Below are 15,969 nucleotides of genomic sequence, written 5' to 3' on the forward strand. Positions count from 1 at the left end.
CACCCAGCTCCCAGCCCACATGAAATGAGACAGGCAGCTCCTCTCGGTTGCAAGGACCTGCTCGGAAGCCAAGCAGACCCAGTTCCAAGCTCAGTTCAGCCACCATCCAGCTCTGTGGCCTTGGGCAAGCTGGGCACCCACTCTGGGCTTCCGTTTCGTCGTCTGTAAAGTGGTTCAGAATGACCAACCGTGACTGTTGTGAGAACCTGATGAGCATGTGTAGGCAGAGGGCCTGGCACACAGTAGGTGCTCAGGAAAAGGCACTTTGCCCACTCCCATGCTGGGGGCTGCCTGGTGCCCTATATTCTAATACCCCGTTCCCGCAGCAGTGTCCAGATTCCTGCCCCCAGCATGTGCCCCGGGCAGATACCTGAGTTTGCGGTAATACTGCTGAACCTTCTCCAGGGACTGGGTGTTGATCTCCTGTTGCAAGTCTTCCACCACCTGGCTGCCTGGAGGAGGAGGCCCCTCTGGGTTCTCCAGGGCTGTGAAGGAAGAAGAGGGCGGGCAGGTGGTGGGGTCCCGGTGTGCTCTGAGCCTTGGGTGTCCCCTGTGGGCCCCCTCAGCACCCCACAGCTCACCTTTCGTGAAGAGCACGGTGTGCAGCCTCAGGCTACCCCCACTCTCCAGGCGGGAGGGCAGCTTGGAGAAGTGGTAGCTGTCGAGGTAGAAGATGACCTTCAGCGCCTGCCGGCTGCCCTCAATGTGGTAGAAGACATTGGTGTCTGTGGGAGGACATGGGGGGCCGGACAGGTCACCACCCAAGCCCAGGGGAGCCCTGCCCACCTTTGTTAGGGCAGCTTCAGACCTTCCTCCAGACCTCCAGTGGGATGTCCTGTTCTCCCCACCCCAGAGGGGCAGCCTTAGACCCCCGTGCCTCCTACCTTCAGGGTGGCATCCTGGGTCACCTGTCTGCCCTCAGGCCTCCCTGCCCTCCCATCCCCCGGGGGTAGCCTCAGACAGCCCAGGCCTCCCATGCTCAGAAGAGCAGCCTCTCACCTCCCTTTTCACCTCTTTCAACAGGTCCCAGTTCCCACTGCTCAATTCCTAGACCTGACACTGACTTTGCCCAGCTGGGCGGTTGTCAGTGTTTGTCTTCAGAGCCTCACGAATGTTTCCTGTCCTCCTCACCTGGTACCCCAGGCCTCTGCCTGACAAATGCTGCCCTCATTTATTTACACTCAGAGGGTACAGTTTATGGGAGGCATGGTATCAACACCCGATATGGCACCCGTGGCAGACATCATTAATCAATCACTAATGCCCCATCTGGCACCTATGGCAGACATAACTAATCAATCAATAGGTCTCCCTAAGCCCAACTTTGCCTATTGATAGAACTGACCATCAATTCCAATTGGCACCTGAAACAAAATCTATTGTCCCTTTAGATTTTCACACATTCTCAACAGGGTGAAATCACCCCTAAGGAGATAAAAATTGGTTCTTGGGGCAATGACCCAAAAAGAAAGGACTCTTTTTATGTATAAAGCACAGGTACACATACAGTACCTAAACAGACATATAGTATATCCGTGGTATTAAAATGTAATGGGGTTGCAGCAATTAGGAAAAAACTAAACCGACTCCTTACGGAGGTGATCATTTTTAAAAAGTTGAGAATCACTGACCTAGAGCAGTGGTTCCCAAACGAGTGTGCTTCAAACCCGCCCAGTCCCTGTCAACACAGGTCTATGGGCTCCACTTCCAGGTCTGGGATGGGGCCTGAGGATTCGCCTTTCTAACGAGGTCCCAGTGGCTGCAGGTCCCGGGACCACACTCATAGAAAAGTGGCAACAGATCCCAGCCCAGGGGTCCTCAATCCTGGCTGTACCTCACAGTCACCTGGAAAGCTTTTCTAGAACCCCAATGCCCAGGATCCACCCCACAGAGTGACTCCACCGGCCAGGGCTGAGGCTGGGATGGGGATCGGTGTCTTTGAATACCAGCAGCTGGGCTGAGACCTGCTGGGCGGGCCCGTGGGCTTCAGGAGGCAGGAGCCACGGCCATATTTCTCCACGGTGGCCTCAGGATTGAAAACTGTGCCTGACACATATCATGTGCTCATAATTAGGGATGTGTGGATGGGTGGAGAATGAGTGGATGAATGGCTGGTAGGTGGGTGGGGGATGGATAGGTGGGACGGTGGATGGGGATGGATAAGTAGGGGGATGAATGGGTGGATGAATGGTGGGCAGGTAGAGGGAGCGAGGAAGGGAGGGAGGGACTTAATTGTGCTATAAATTCTTAGAAAATATTAACAAGTCTTCACCCCAATAATGGATATCTCTAGAAATTTTAGTAAGAACTGGGTACTGGTTGTTCCCCCCTTTTAAGAGCTTCTGGAGACAATGGGGTTTATACAAAAATATACCCTCTTTTTCCATGTATGTTGAGAGCATGAGGTTTGAAAGTATTGGGTCCCAGGTCGGCCTTGGGCAGTTGGCCTGGGGGCAGGGTGGTCCCCAACGCAGTTCCCCGACTCATGTTGGGAGCGGGGAATCACTCACTGGCCACGTAGTTCTCGTCCTGCTGCTTGAAGGAGAAGGAGACGTTGTCCAGCTCCGACAGGGTCACCCAGAGGTCCTCCAGCATGGTCCGTTCCTCCTTCTGCAGGAGGGAGACGGGAGGAGGAGTGTCAGATGCCACCCCTGCCCCAGGGTTCACTTCAAGATGCTGTGACTCAACACCAGCCGACACACCCGCTGTGGGCCTACCAGGCACCAGGCTCCGCTGGGCTCTCAGGGGCCGGATGTGAAATCGGGTTCCCTTGTCCTGAACCTGCCAAGGCTAGAACCCAGCTCTGCTCTAATGTGCCGGGTGGCCCTCTTGCCCAGACCATCCAGCAATCCAACTCAACCATCTCAAACGTGGCACGCCCCCAAAAGTCCTTCTTCTCCTCCTCACCCCCCTGCCATGGGCCCCATCTCAGCACAGAGCCCTAAATTTGACCGCAAGGACTTCTTGATTTCTCTCTCTGCCCACCCTATACACTGCCCATCTCCAAGTCCTGATAGGCTGACCTTCAAAACATACCCCAGATCCAGCATCTCCCTCAACCCTCCTCACCACCCCCAACACAAGATCCCCGTCTCCAGGAGGACACACCAGCCTTTTCACAGGTCCCCCTATGCCACCCTTCCCCGGACACGGGGCAGCCAGGGGTAAAACCGGAGATGCAGAGGGAGAGGGCAGCCTAGGGATTACCAGATCTACAGGCAGACTCCTGGGGTTGCCCTGTGACTGCTGCTCAAAGCCTCTGAACCCTCCCTCTGCTTCCAGAATAAAGTCCTAGGCCCTGTAGATGTGGCCCTGCTGACATCATACCCTGATCCCCCTGGCCTGCTCCCCTCCAGCCACACTGGCCCCTGTTTGGGACCTTTGCACATGCTGTTCCCTCAGCCCAGCACACTCTTCCTCGGACCATTTACCTAGCGGGCTATCTTGGTACTCAGGTCTCAGCTCAAACATCACCTCCTCAGAGAGGACATCTCTGACCATTTAAATCCAAAGAAACGTAATCACCTTCTAAGTCTTCTGTATAACTACCTCCTGTCCGTCTCGCCTCCCTCTTCCTTCCTTCCTTCTTTCCAAACTGCTTCCCCCAACTAGAAAGTGAGCTTCTGACACCCTGTGCCCAGCTCCGAGCCCGGCACGTGGTGGTGACGGGTGAGTTAACGCACTGGGCTCTGGTCTGAGGACAGACGGTGAGGGCTGAGTGTTCCTGGGGCCTTTCCAGGCCCGGGTGGCACTTTCCAGGAACCAGAAGAAAGCGATCTGTGTGCCAAACGGGCCAGCAGAGGGCGCCCCTAGGCCACGCTTTCCCAACAGCCAGCAGTTGTGGCTTTCAGCCCTGCCTGGGAAAATGTCTAGGAAGCTGTAGAGCAGCGGTTCTCAACCTGTGGGTCGCGACCCCTTTGGTGGTCGAACGACTCTTTCACAGGGGTCGCCTAAGACCATCCTGCATATCAGATATTTACATTATGATTCATAACAGTAGCAACATTACAGTTATGAAGTAGAAACGAAAATAATTTTACGGTTGGGTCACAACATGAGGAACTGTATTTAAAGGGCCAGAAGGTTGAGAACCACTGCTCTAGATTCTAGGGAACCTGCCCTGGGTCACCATCCTCTAAGCATGGGTCAGAAATGGCTAGGGTACTGTTTAGGGTTCCTTTCCCTCTAGTCTAGAGTCTAGAGCAGTGATGGCGAACCTTTTGAGCTCGGCGTGTCAGCATTTTGAAAAACCCTAACTTAACTCTGGTGCCTGGCTCCCAGGGCACTCATCCCTCTTCCCCTCACTCACCACAGTGGCTGGTGACAGCAGGGACTGGCAGTGCAGGAGGACGCCGGTGGCCGCCACCTGCTCCAACCACTTGCGGCTGGCATCCCGGCTGCTCTCCTCGTACTCGCCGTTGTTGTTGTAGCGGTAGCTGAGCGCTGCCAGGAGCTGCTCAGAGAAGGTGCACACCGCGGCCACCAGGGCCTGGCAGAAGATGGTGTCCCTCCGCAGCTGCAGCTCGGTGTCTGGAGAGCGGGGATGGGCTCGCTGAAAGGTGCTCCTGCCCCAAGCCCCAAAGCCCAGGCCCAGAACCAACCACCAGCCCCAGCAGGCCCACCATCTGGGGCCAGCTCGCCAAAAATCAATCCCAGCCACCAAAAGCCAACCCCACAACGATCAATTCTCCAAAAGCAAGCCAATTTACTGAAAATCGCAACTCTCTCATTGATCCATCTGCCTTGTGATTTTTCCTGAGACTTTCCCAAAACCTCACTCAGTTGTCTCTCCATTGGTTAGGGGATTGCTCAACCTTGACTGGCAGGACAGCAATGACGCCAAGCATGTCTGCCAAGCTCCATGCTTTTAAGAAATGCCGTTTACCATTTTCTCTATTTTTGAGAAGCCTCTTCCTGCCTCCCTTTCCTTGCCCCTGTCCTGACATGGTTTGCAGAACTGGCTAATTTCAGGCAATCATTCATCCAGGGCCCGATCCTCTGGAAGGAATTATTTCCAATGACTGGCTCTAGTCAACTGATTTTCAGAGACCAATTTTGACCTAGATCTTATTTTAGCTGCCACTTGGCGAAGAATTTCTGGAAAGAAGGGAGGGACAGAGAACACCTCCCAGCTTCCCCGAGCCCACCATCTGCCCTTCCCTCCTCCCCATTGTCTGCCGGGTAGAAGTCCCACGTGGGGCTGAGGACTCGACTGGTCATCAGTCCTCTGTCTCCTGTCCTCGGGCCTGGGAGGTGGCAAGACACAGGGCTCCTGGCTCCAGGGCCCTGAGACTTGGCCCTGGACTCAAGAGGAGGAAGAACACGAGGTCTAAGGAGTTCTGGGTGCAAGAGCCACAGAGTCACTCCCTCCCCCGGGTCCAGGCCCTGATGACCACGAGAATATCAACCTCGGCCGGCAGAAGAGGCCTCGCTGGGCTGCCGTCATGAGCACCACTGCCAGCCAGGATGCCCTCTCCTGGATACGCCTCTGTGCCCATCACAGAGACTGCTGCTTCAAAGCCCTCACCTGTGCATTTCAGCAAGGCCAGGAGCAGCTGGTTCTTCCCATCTGGAAAGGGAAGCAGAGAAAAAGAATGAGCTGAGAGGTTAGCACAGATTCGAGCAGAGCTGGGCCCTCCCAGAAGGCCAAGGCCCAAGCCCCAAGCCCTGCGCAGGGACGCTCTGAATATGAACAGTTGCGCTAAAGAAGCTCCGATTGAATATTGAGTGAATTCCAGAAACCCTCCATTTCCAGGGGATGGAACCCCAACTGCTAGCTGTACCCCAACTGTTTACATACACCCACCAAACAGAGACGGAAACCAGCCCCTCCAACTCCCGGGCCAGAGCCCCCAGCCCACACCTTGCACATGCATGTGGACACACGCTTATATGCTTACACGTTCATGCAAGCACACGGGCGCGTATGCACAGTCTACACAGCCACAGCCCTGCACCCGCATAGACAAAGCTCAGACCTTCTGAACACAGGCCTAACATCCTGGTCTCTTTCCTTCAAAAAAAGGCTCTTAGGCCCAGAAGGGGTTTAAAAGAAAAATCTGAAAGGCCAACTCAGGCGCTGTTCCTGGGGGATGGCTCTGAAGCTTGGCCCCTCTGGCTGTCCTGGTCAAATGTCTCCTGGCCTAGGGTCCTTCTAAGCCAGGATCCCGGACTCAAATGATGCCAAGGGTCAGGCAGGCAACTGTGTGAGGCAGACACCAGGAAGCAGGCAGTGATGAGGACTGTTGTGAACTGGAAGTCACCCCTCTCCCATCTAAGACGGCAGCTGCCACTCACCACCCAAGTGTGACTGTGGGACTGCAGGCCTGTTAATGCCAGATCCCCTGACTGTTCAGGAGTAGCCAGAAATCTAGATTGTTATGTGACATCTCAGATAATGAAGCACTGGCAACCGATTCACTTTTTTTTATGCTATATCATCAAAGCCCATCTGTGGGCCCAAGTCTGATCAGGGGACACCCAGCTTGTGGCCTTGATAATAGATAAAAGGAACTGAATTAAATCTACAATTTCTGAAAAAGAAGGGGTAAGTTCAGCCTTCTCAGCTTCCTGACTCTGCAAGGAAGCCCCCGGCACCCCAAATCAGACGTTCCTTAATCACGTGCCTGTACACAGTTCCAGGGCTCTGCCCAGGGCAGGGCCATGAGTCCTCTTCCCCATCCCCCTAACCCCTGGACATAGAGTTGGACCCACTCCTGATCCTTCCACATTCCACACTAAGAATCAACAGCCACAAACCCGCCACGTTACCCTTCCCTGCCCAACTGACCTTCCACGTATTTCTGAATGTTGTCCACTAGGGTCTTGATGGAGTTGGGGAGGTTCCAGGGGTCCTCCTGGATGCTGATCTGGATCAAGCTCCGGCCACGAATTGTACACTCTTCTTTCTGTTTGAACTCTGGGGCAGGAAAGTGATATGAGGGCAGGAAAGGGGCAGAGTCGCTTTGGAGAACAGTGGCACAAAGGCCTATGTCCCATCATCAGATTCCAAGGCTCAGAATCCAAGAGCAAGGATGGACTCGGGTACTATCTGGTCCACGGAGGGCAAATACATGGCAAGTGTGCTACTGATTCATAGTACCACGCCCATGGCAGACATCACTCATCAATCTTAGCACACCGTCCTGCTAGTTGAGGTGTAACTCCTCACCACTGATACCAATCCAGTGCAGACATCACAAATCAATCACTGCATTCTCTTCTCCTAAGCTTGCAGACATCACAAATCAATCACTGCATTCTCTTCTCAGGTACTACCTCCACATAGCCACGCCAATCAAGCTGGCACATGACTAAGGAACCTTTAACCTTTTCCCTATACAGAGGAGAAAGCCCAGGCACAGAATGGGGAGGTGTCTTGCCTAAAGTCACATAGCTGAGTTGTGACAGAGCTGAGACTTGAACCTGACCCTGGCAGACATAGGCCCCTGTTTCTTGGGCCTCTTCCCTGCAACAATGCCCAGAGTTTCTGAGATATTTATGGTTCTGGTTCCTCTGGGCTTGATGTTTCTGCTTTCTGAGGTCTGATCCTGGAAGAGATGATCCTGAGACAGCAGGAGGGGTAGCTGAGCTAGGGCAGCCCAACTCTCCACACTTCCTACCCTCATTTAGGAGCAACTGCCTGTTTCTTTTCCTATCTCCTGCACCCAACTGGGAGCTCCTGGAGGTCAGCGCAGTGTCACATTCATCTCAGGGCCTCCAGTGCCCAGCACAAGGTCTGGCACAAACTGGTTCCTGGAAATTATTTACTGGATGGATAGCTTCATGGATGGATGTGTGGGGAGTGTATGCATGGATGGATGGATGAGTGGCTAGATAGATGGTAGATGGATGGGTGGATGAGTGGGGAGTGGATGGATGGATGAGTGGATGGATAGATGGTGGATGGATGGGTGGGTGGATGGATGGATGGATGAGTGGATGGATAGATGGTGGATGGATGGGTGGGTGGATGGATGGATGGATGAGTGAGGAGTGGATAGATGGATGGATGGGTGGGTGGGTGGATGGATGGGTAGGTGGGTAGATGGGTAAATGGGAGGAAAGGTGGGTTGGAGGACATACATGTCAATTTTTTTTCTCTCAATCATGTCAAGAAGTAAGTCCCAATTTGGTGGGTGAGTCCTTAACACTTCTTTACTGATCCTTCTCATGAGGGAGGAGCAAAGCACTCTGGGCAGGCAGCAGACCCTGACTGCAGTATGATGACATTTTTCGTGGCTGTTTCCATTGAGTTTATCACAGTCGTCGTTATTTCATGGCATGTTATTCAGGTTTTCCATATATGGGGAGTTTAAAACGTTCCTTACAAAATTACATCTTTTAAAGGGGATCACTTTTTCAATGAAGTTATGTCAATAATAATGCAGGCAGCAAATGAATATGCTTTTTAAAAATATAAAGACGTAGGTAGATTCTGTGAATGTGAGTTACATGATGGAGGCAGGCTGAAGGTCCCCAGGGTTGGTGAATTATGCTCCAGTCCCTCCCTTCCTGTTACAGACGGGACGACAGAGGCCCAGAGAGGCTCAGGGACCCACCCAGGGGTCCACAGATTTTTTTCTGTAAAGAGCCAGGTAGTCCGGCCAGCGTGGCTCAATGGTTAAGTGTTGACCTATGAACCAGGAAGTCATGGTTCAATTCCCATTCAGAGCACAGGCCCAAGTTTCAGGCTCAATCCTGGTGGGGTGTGTGCAGGAAGCAGCCGATCAATGATTCTCATCATTGATGTTTCTATCCCTCTCTTTCTCTTTTCTTTCCTCTCTGAAATCATTAAAAATATTTTTTAAAAGAGTCAGGTAGAAACTGCTTGAGACTTTGCAGGGCTTACGGTGTCTGCCATGTGTTCATTTATTCTATTTTGTTTTTATTCCTCTTTATAAGTGAAAATATCATTCTCAGGTCACAGTCTGTACAGAACCAGGCTATGGGCTGGATTTGGCCTGTGGGCTGAACTTGCTGACCCCTGGACGAGCCCTTAGCCATTGGGCAGGAGAGGGGCAAGGCTGAGAGTGTGAGCCCGGGCCCTGCCCCCCGTCGGCACCCATTCCCCATCCTCACCGTCTCCTTGTTAGATGCTGGATGTCATGCCCAGCCCTGTGGAGGGGCGCCCCTGTGCTCACCTTGCAAGCAGTGGTCCATAGGGAAATGCTTGGTCTCTTCAAAAGCCCTGCTCATGACTGGCCCCTTGAGGAGTGCGTGGATGGAGTCCACCTGGCGGCAGGAGGCTCGAGGTCAGTGTGGCTCCTGTGGCCTCCAGGTTGCAGCGACCCTGGATTCCCAGCGCCTGACCCAGGTTCTGGCTTATGGGTTCTCACCCCGGGTGACGGGAGAGACCCACGGTCCGGCCAGGGGGGGGAACAAAGGTCCTACCTGGTTAAAGAGATGCTCCAGGCAGCCGTGAAGCTTGTCCTGCTTGTCTGACGGGATCCGCATATCACAAGGCAGCTCGTCCCCTGGCCAGAGGAAGAAGCCACAGCCATCAGCAAACTGTTTCCGACCCATCTCACACCTGCCCAAGGAGGCTACGTCGCTGCAGAGCTCCAAAACCCACAGTGGATTTGGAGTCTGACAGATCGGGATCCTGGCTGTGTGACACCAGGCAAATTTCTTGACCTCTCTGAGCCTCAGTTTCTTCACCTTCAAAATGGGCAGCAGGAACTAAAGCATTACACAACTGTAAGTCATTGTTCTTCCTCCCGAGACTCTGCGAATGAGGAGACGGCGAGCCAGAGAGAAGGAGCTGGACCCCAAGTCTCCGACCCATCCCCCAGCTGCTTCCGTTCAAGCAGCCGCCACACGGAAGCTCCTTCCTCAAACCTCCCCAGGGGTAGTTTTTATAGCCGAATATCTTATGTGATGAAATATTTATCTAAAGTTCAGCAATATCTTCAACGTTACTTGTGCTTCTCTTTCTTCTGTTAAATTGGAAAAAAAAATTGAAATTAAATTTTTATGCCCAGACGACCACTGGAAGGTCACACAACGCAGCTGTGACCGTGGGAGCTGGGGAACCGGGAGACGGGGTTGCCAGGGGGAGGGAGGCCTGTCACCACCCGCCCTCTCGTGCCTTTTCAATTATGAAGCAAGTGGATTTATAGCCTATTCACAGAATAAAACATTTAAAAGCTGAAATCAATGAAACTAAAATCAAAGCAAATTTCAGTCTTTCAGAAAAAGTTGTAAGTTCAGGATGATCTAATTTATAGAGTACAATGTCTGTCTGTCTGTCCACCCAGCCATCACCCACATGTCCATCTGTGCAGACTGTGCTCACCAATGGTCTCCACACGTGACGGTTGGTCATTTCTGGGGGTTCTGACTTACTGTCATGTACTTCTTCTGAACTTTCCTATGTCGTCTGAATTTTTGGTTTGAGCACGTGTCATGGAAACCACCAAGTCGCCCTATTTTAGTGACGTCAGAGCAACTCATCGCAATCTCTAAGGCATCATGTATGTTTTCATGTGTTCCGTGTCCCATGACATTCGTGGAGAACGTCAGCTCCACGAGGCCAGGATCTTTTGTTTGGTTCCTTGTTGTGATCCCAGCACAACACAGGTGCTCAATAAAATGTGCTGAGTGAGTGAATGAAAGGAAAGGCACTATCAGACTGAAAAACATCGTATAAGACAACACCGAGTAAAGTGCAATAAAATAAACAAAACCAAGTCCCGCTGGGGACCCCCTGCCCTCGAACAGGAGCCGCTGCACTCACCAGACCCCATCTCGTCGCTGCCCAGGTAGGAGCTGTTACTTCTCACGCTGGTGTAGGACAGGACGGAGTCCCGATTGCTGTTGCACTCGCTGCGAAGGGGCAGAGAGGAAGACAGGAGTCACCCTCCAGCTCACACCCTCTGGTCCCGGCACCCAGAACCCACTTTCTGAGTGTAGACAAAATCCCTAGCTCCTCAGAGGACAACTGGTCCAGAAAGGGTGCCAGAGACGGGGAAGGCTGACCTGAAGGATTTTCTGATGGTGGAGAAACATTTCTCGGCCCCGCACAGAAATGCAGGAATAGTAAGAGGACAGTTTTTTGCTTTTATTTGGGAGTAAACTTCCGTCACTCCCCTCATGGGAGAAGCCTGGTTCCTGGACACGTGTGCACATGCCACCCTCGACCACACGGTTCCGTGTTCATCTCCACAGCCTGGCTGGGAACCTCCTGAGGACAGGACCGTGTTCTCTTAGCTTGTGTCCCAGGAACTCAGAAGGTATGGAAATCAAAAACCACAACCCTGAAATTCTTTCCTTCACCTTTTTGAAAATTAAAGGAAAAATTGGAAGACCCAAACACGTCAGACTGGAAACCCAGAGAGATGGGGAAACCTCGGGCTGTGGACTCGAGGTGCCGGGAACATCTGCCTATACAGAAACTCCGCCAGAAACACGGGCCAGTCAGACCCCCTCGGAGACTGACAGACACGAATGCCGGGAGGCTGGGGCGAAGGTCATTCATGTCAAATTCCAGCCGTTCTGTATTTTGCCCAAAACAACTGAAGCACCCTCCAAGGTTCTACTCTCCCCACGCGATCAAATGTTACAGAACCTCTCCCTGGAGCCCACGGCGCTGTTTATTTGTGGTAAGGACTTCCACTCACCCACCACATGGTTTATTACAGGAAATTGAATTTTTAGTCCATTTAACCCACTAATTAGGACTTCACTGATCTTGTTATAATTAACTTAACCAGTAAAAAAAAAAAATACTCAGACCCTCTCAGAGTGAGGAGGGAAAAAACTGCCTTCCTCCTGGGATCAAGTAAAAATAAAGTGCTTGTTGCAGAAACCATGTAAGTTTTAAGACACACCACAGATCTCGACTTTTTCTCTGACCGCATTCCATCAGCGTGCGCAGAGCAGCCCCGGAGCAGAATGGACGGGTGATGGCCACAAGGGGGCAGAGCCCACAAGGGGGCAGAGCCTGCAACGTTAGCGTTGGGGGCTTAGATAACCCCCAGAACCCATGGCTTAGCAACAGTGCCCCATCCCACTGCTTCCTGGAAAATGTCCCTCTAATTCTGACTTTACCACAGGTCAGTGGCCTCAACCGTCCCACTGGCCACCCATGTCAAACCCCAGATGACGCCCACAAGTGCCCCCACCTGTAGGAGTCACGGTAGCTCATGGTGTCATGACCTGAGTCCTCCTGATCCTCCTCAGACACCTTGAAACACACTTTCTTGATGCCCCCGTGGTCGGTCCTGTCCATCTCGCTCTCTTCGTTGACCAGTGGGGAGGACGAGGTCTCCTCAGCCAAGGGCGGATGGCAGGACCCTCCCGAGGTGGGCTCCGTGATGGTGGACAGCAGCCTGTGGGAGCAAAGACTTTGAACTCAAAAGGCACACGCCGGTGGTTTTAATGGCCTTCATGGAGGCTCCAGGCAAGGTCCTGATCTCAGGCCTCACCTCTGACCCTAACAGAGGAAGCCATCAAATGCTGTGTTTCCATCCCTGAGAATCCCACTAGCAACTCCGCAGGAGCACTTATACCGTCCCTCCTGTAGGGGGCATGAGAAACAGCGGTTCTTTTTTTCATGGCCAAGCTACACAAGGTTCAAGGGCATAGAACACGACTGGGAAAGTTGCTGCAGAGGTTCAGAGAGCACATCTTTTCGGCGTTGTAGGCCATACGATCTCAGTTACAACTACTCAACTTTGCCGCATTCATGTGAAAGCACGACAGACAACATGGGAATGAATGCGCATGGTTGTGTTCCAATGAGACTTTAAGACAATGAGGCAGCGGGCTGGATTTGGCCCACAGGCCATAGTTTGTCAGCCCGTGGCACAAAGTATCATTAATGGTCAAGTGCATAGGTTTTTAAAACAGACAGACCCCAGATTCAAATCTCGATGCTGCCACTTGCTAGCTTAGAGACCTACGGCAAATTATTTAACCTCTCTGAGATGTGGTTTCCTCATCTGTACAATGGAGTAATATCAGCATCTATGTCCCAGGCTGGTATGAAAATTAAGGGAGTTAAAATATGTACAGTGCTTAAATGAGTGTCTGGTACCTTGTATGTGAGCAATAAACCCTGGCTGATGAAATCCTATTACATCTCAATGAGGTCAGTATTATGATCAGCTCCATTTTACAGATGAGGAAATTGAGGTTCAGAGAAATCAAGAGACTTGTCCAAGGTCACACAGCTAATACATAGCAGGCCCAGGATTCAAACCCAGACTCTCCTGGCTCAAACCCCTACATTATTTTTTCTTTTATCACAGACAATTTCCATTATACAAGAAAGTAGAAGGAACCGTATGAAGAATGCCAGGCACGCATAGCCAGCTTCAACAATGGCAACTCAGGGTTCATTTTTGTTTCCTCAGTCTTTCCCGTTGCTCTTTCTTTTTCTGGAGTATTTAAAACCTAGCTAAGCTATCATAAATTTCCCCTATAAACAAACACTTCCCTATGTGTGTCTAGCACATAGGACTCTCTTTTAAAGAAATGGTTCTCATCTAAGGGTAATTCTGCACCTCCCAGAGGAAACATTGAGCAACTCAGCATACTTCCTGAGGGGCAAACATTTGTCAGTGTCCAGAGACATTTGTTAGTTGTCACAACTGGAGCAGGACAGGGGTGGGGGGAAATACTGCATCCAATGAGTAGAGGCCAGGGATGCCGCTAACTACCTTACACTGCACACCACACCGCAAAGATGGTGTCCTTAATGTCAAGGCTGAGAAACACTGTTTTGAACCTAACCAGATGGCCGTTACCATACCTACCAAATCAGTAATTCCTTAACACCATCTAGTATCCAGTCCATGTTCAAATACCCCTGGTTGTCTGCACAGGGTCTTTTCACAGATGGTGTGTTAGAAACACAACCCTAGCCAGGTCCAGACACTGCATGTGGTTGGTATGTCTCTTCTCTAACAGATCCTCCTCCTCCTCCTCCCTGGACCTGCTCCCCACCCCAACCCCCATCAGCTATTTCCATCTAGAATCACCCTCCCTCTGGATTTGGCCACTTGTGTCCCCGGGGTGCCATGTCACCATCCTCTATCCCAGCGGTTCTCAACCTGGGGGTTGAACGACCCTTTCACAGGGGTCGCCTAAGACATCGGAAAACACATATATAATTACACATTGTTTTTGTGATTAATCACTATGCTTTAATTATGTTCAATTTGTAACAATGAAAATACATCCTGCATATCAGATGTTTACATTACGATTCATAACAGTAGCAAAATTACAGTTATGAAGTAGCAACGAAAATAATTTTATGGTTGGGCGTCACCACAACATGAGGAACTGTATTAAAGGGTCGTGGCATTAGGAAGGTTGAGAACCACTGCTCTATCCTCCACGTCCTACAGTTGAGTAGTGAGACCTAGCTCTTTGATTCAAGAACAGTGCCATTTCTGTTGGTGAGATGGTACTGTGTGTGCCCCTGTTGCATTACACCAAAAGGGACACCATCTCTCTTTCTGTTAAAGTTCCAAAGTCCCCCAAACCTTTTCCCAAATAGTTTCAGCCTCTGCTAATGATTGCTGCCTATATCTATCATTTCCTTAGAGTAGTGGCTCTCAATCAGGAGTGATGTTGCCCCCATCCCCTGAGGGGGTATTTAGCAATGTTTGTCACGGCTGGGGAACAGAGATGCTCCTGGCATCTAGGGATGCTGATAAATTGCCTATGATGTACAGGACAGCCCCCACTACAAAGAATCCTGACTAACACACACACACACACACACACACACACACACACACCCTCAATTCCTTCTTGGGGTCAGGGCTCACCTGTTGATCTGGGTGACATACTGTTTCATCTCCTTCAGGGCCACATCCAGTTTGGTAAAGAGCTGCAGATAGGCGTCCTGGATCTCACGGTCCTCCTGCTTGAGGAGAAAGCTCAGACCCCGGTCCTCTGGGCCCAGGGCCCCATTGGCTGGCCCAAAGCTGCTGTCACGGGGACTTTGGCATTGAGGGTCCCCATCCACAGCAGGCAGGCACTTCCAGGATGGGGCAGCCATGGTGGTGATGCAGTGCTGGGTGTAGGACATAGGGTTCAGGTGGCCTACATGGATAAAGGAAGAGCTCACTTGGAAACCATGCCCAGACACCCACAACCCCCTTTGCTAGAAGTATATAATCCATTTCTAGGATTCCCAATAAATACGAGAATTTTCCCTTTTAAATATTATTTTAATCCCCTAGATTACTTCAAGACAAAAGTTTTGGTTTAGTATTAATATGCCTTTAACTACTGTGATCTTTTCCTGCCTGGAATGCAGACGTGATGATTGGTACTCTAGCAGCCATTCTATACCATGAGGCATCCTTCAGGATGAAAGCCACCTCTACACCATAGAGATGATGGTGTAGGCAGATAGGAGCCTAGATCCTGGATGACTGTGAAGCCACCATTCCAGCCCTGGACCGCTGACCGCCAGACATGTTTCTGTTTGAGTGTCTGTGGTGTGAGATCCAAACACAATTTCTAACAGACACGTGCAGTTACCTTGCTCTGGGTCAAGGCCAATGAGGGAGGGTTTTCGACCAAAGCGGATGCTGAAGGACCTGCCAATGGAGGGAGTGGTCTTGGGGTAGGACACTTCCATGATGTTGATGTGGCAATTGGTGGGGCAGAAGTCCAGGCCACACGGCGAATGGGGTTCCAGGGGTGCTTGCTTGAAGGGTGGGCTGATCCTGCCCTTCAGCTGGGCTGCAAACTGACAGAGGCGGGGGACATGAGGCCATGCTTCAGGACTCTGGGAATTCTGGTGTCCCCACAGTTCCCACTTTATCCTGGTCTAGGCCAGACATTCCAAATTGGACAAAATGAATAGCCCCAATGGACAGGTGGATTCCCCTGCACTGCCTTTCACTGGATCCAGATTTCACGGAAAGTCTGGAGAAATCTGAGTCCTCTGAGTACCTACCCACCTTCATGTCTCCATTTTAGCTGCACACGTGAGCTAAAACC

General features: G+C 51.5%; 1 protein-coding gene across 1 annotated transcript; it reads right to left on the reverse strand.

Annotated features, from left to right (window-relative positions):
* Positions 1-370: 370 nt before the first annotated feature.
* Positions 371-15,935, reverse strand: LOC102417819 (phosphatidylinositol 3,4,5-trisphosphate-dependent Rac exchanger 1 protein-like; the record flags this gene model as incomplete). Its single annotated transcript, XM_023749144.1, has 13 exons — positions 15,930-15,935; positions 15,505-15,715; positions 14,784-15,060; positions 12,126-12,332; positions 10,739-10,827; positions 9,394-9,476; positions 9,144-9,234; positions 6,791-6,919; positions 5,528-5,569; positions 4,310-4,530; positions 2,511-2,610; positions 582-725; positions 371-485 (listed from the first exon to the last, which is right to left on the reverse strand). Coding segments are annotated over exons 1-13 (1,715 nt in total), but the record flags the coding sequence as incomplete, so codon positions are not given.
* Positions 15,936-15,969: the final 34 nt, after the last annotated feature.

The sequence above is a fragment of the Myotis lucifugus genome, unplaced genomic scaffold, assembly GCF_000147115.1.
Source record: "Myotis lucifugus unplaced genomic scaffold, Myoluc2.0 scaffold_3186, whole genome shotgun sequence".
In the NCBI taxonomy this organism is placed as follows: domain Eukaryota; kingdom Metazoa; phylum Chordata; class Mammalia; order Chiroptera; family Vespertilionidae; genus Myotis; species Myotis lucifugus.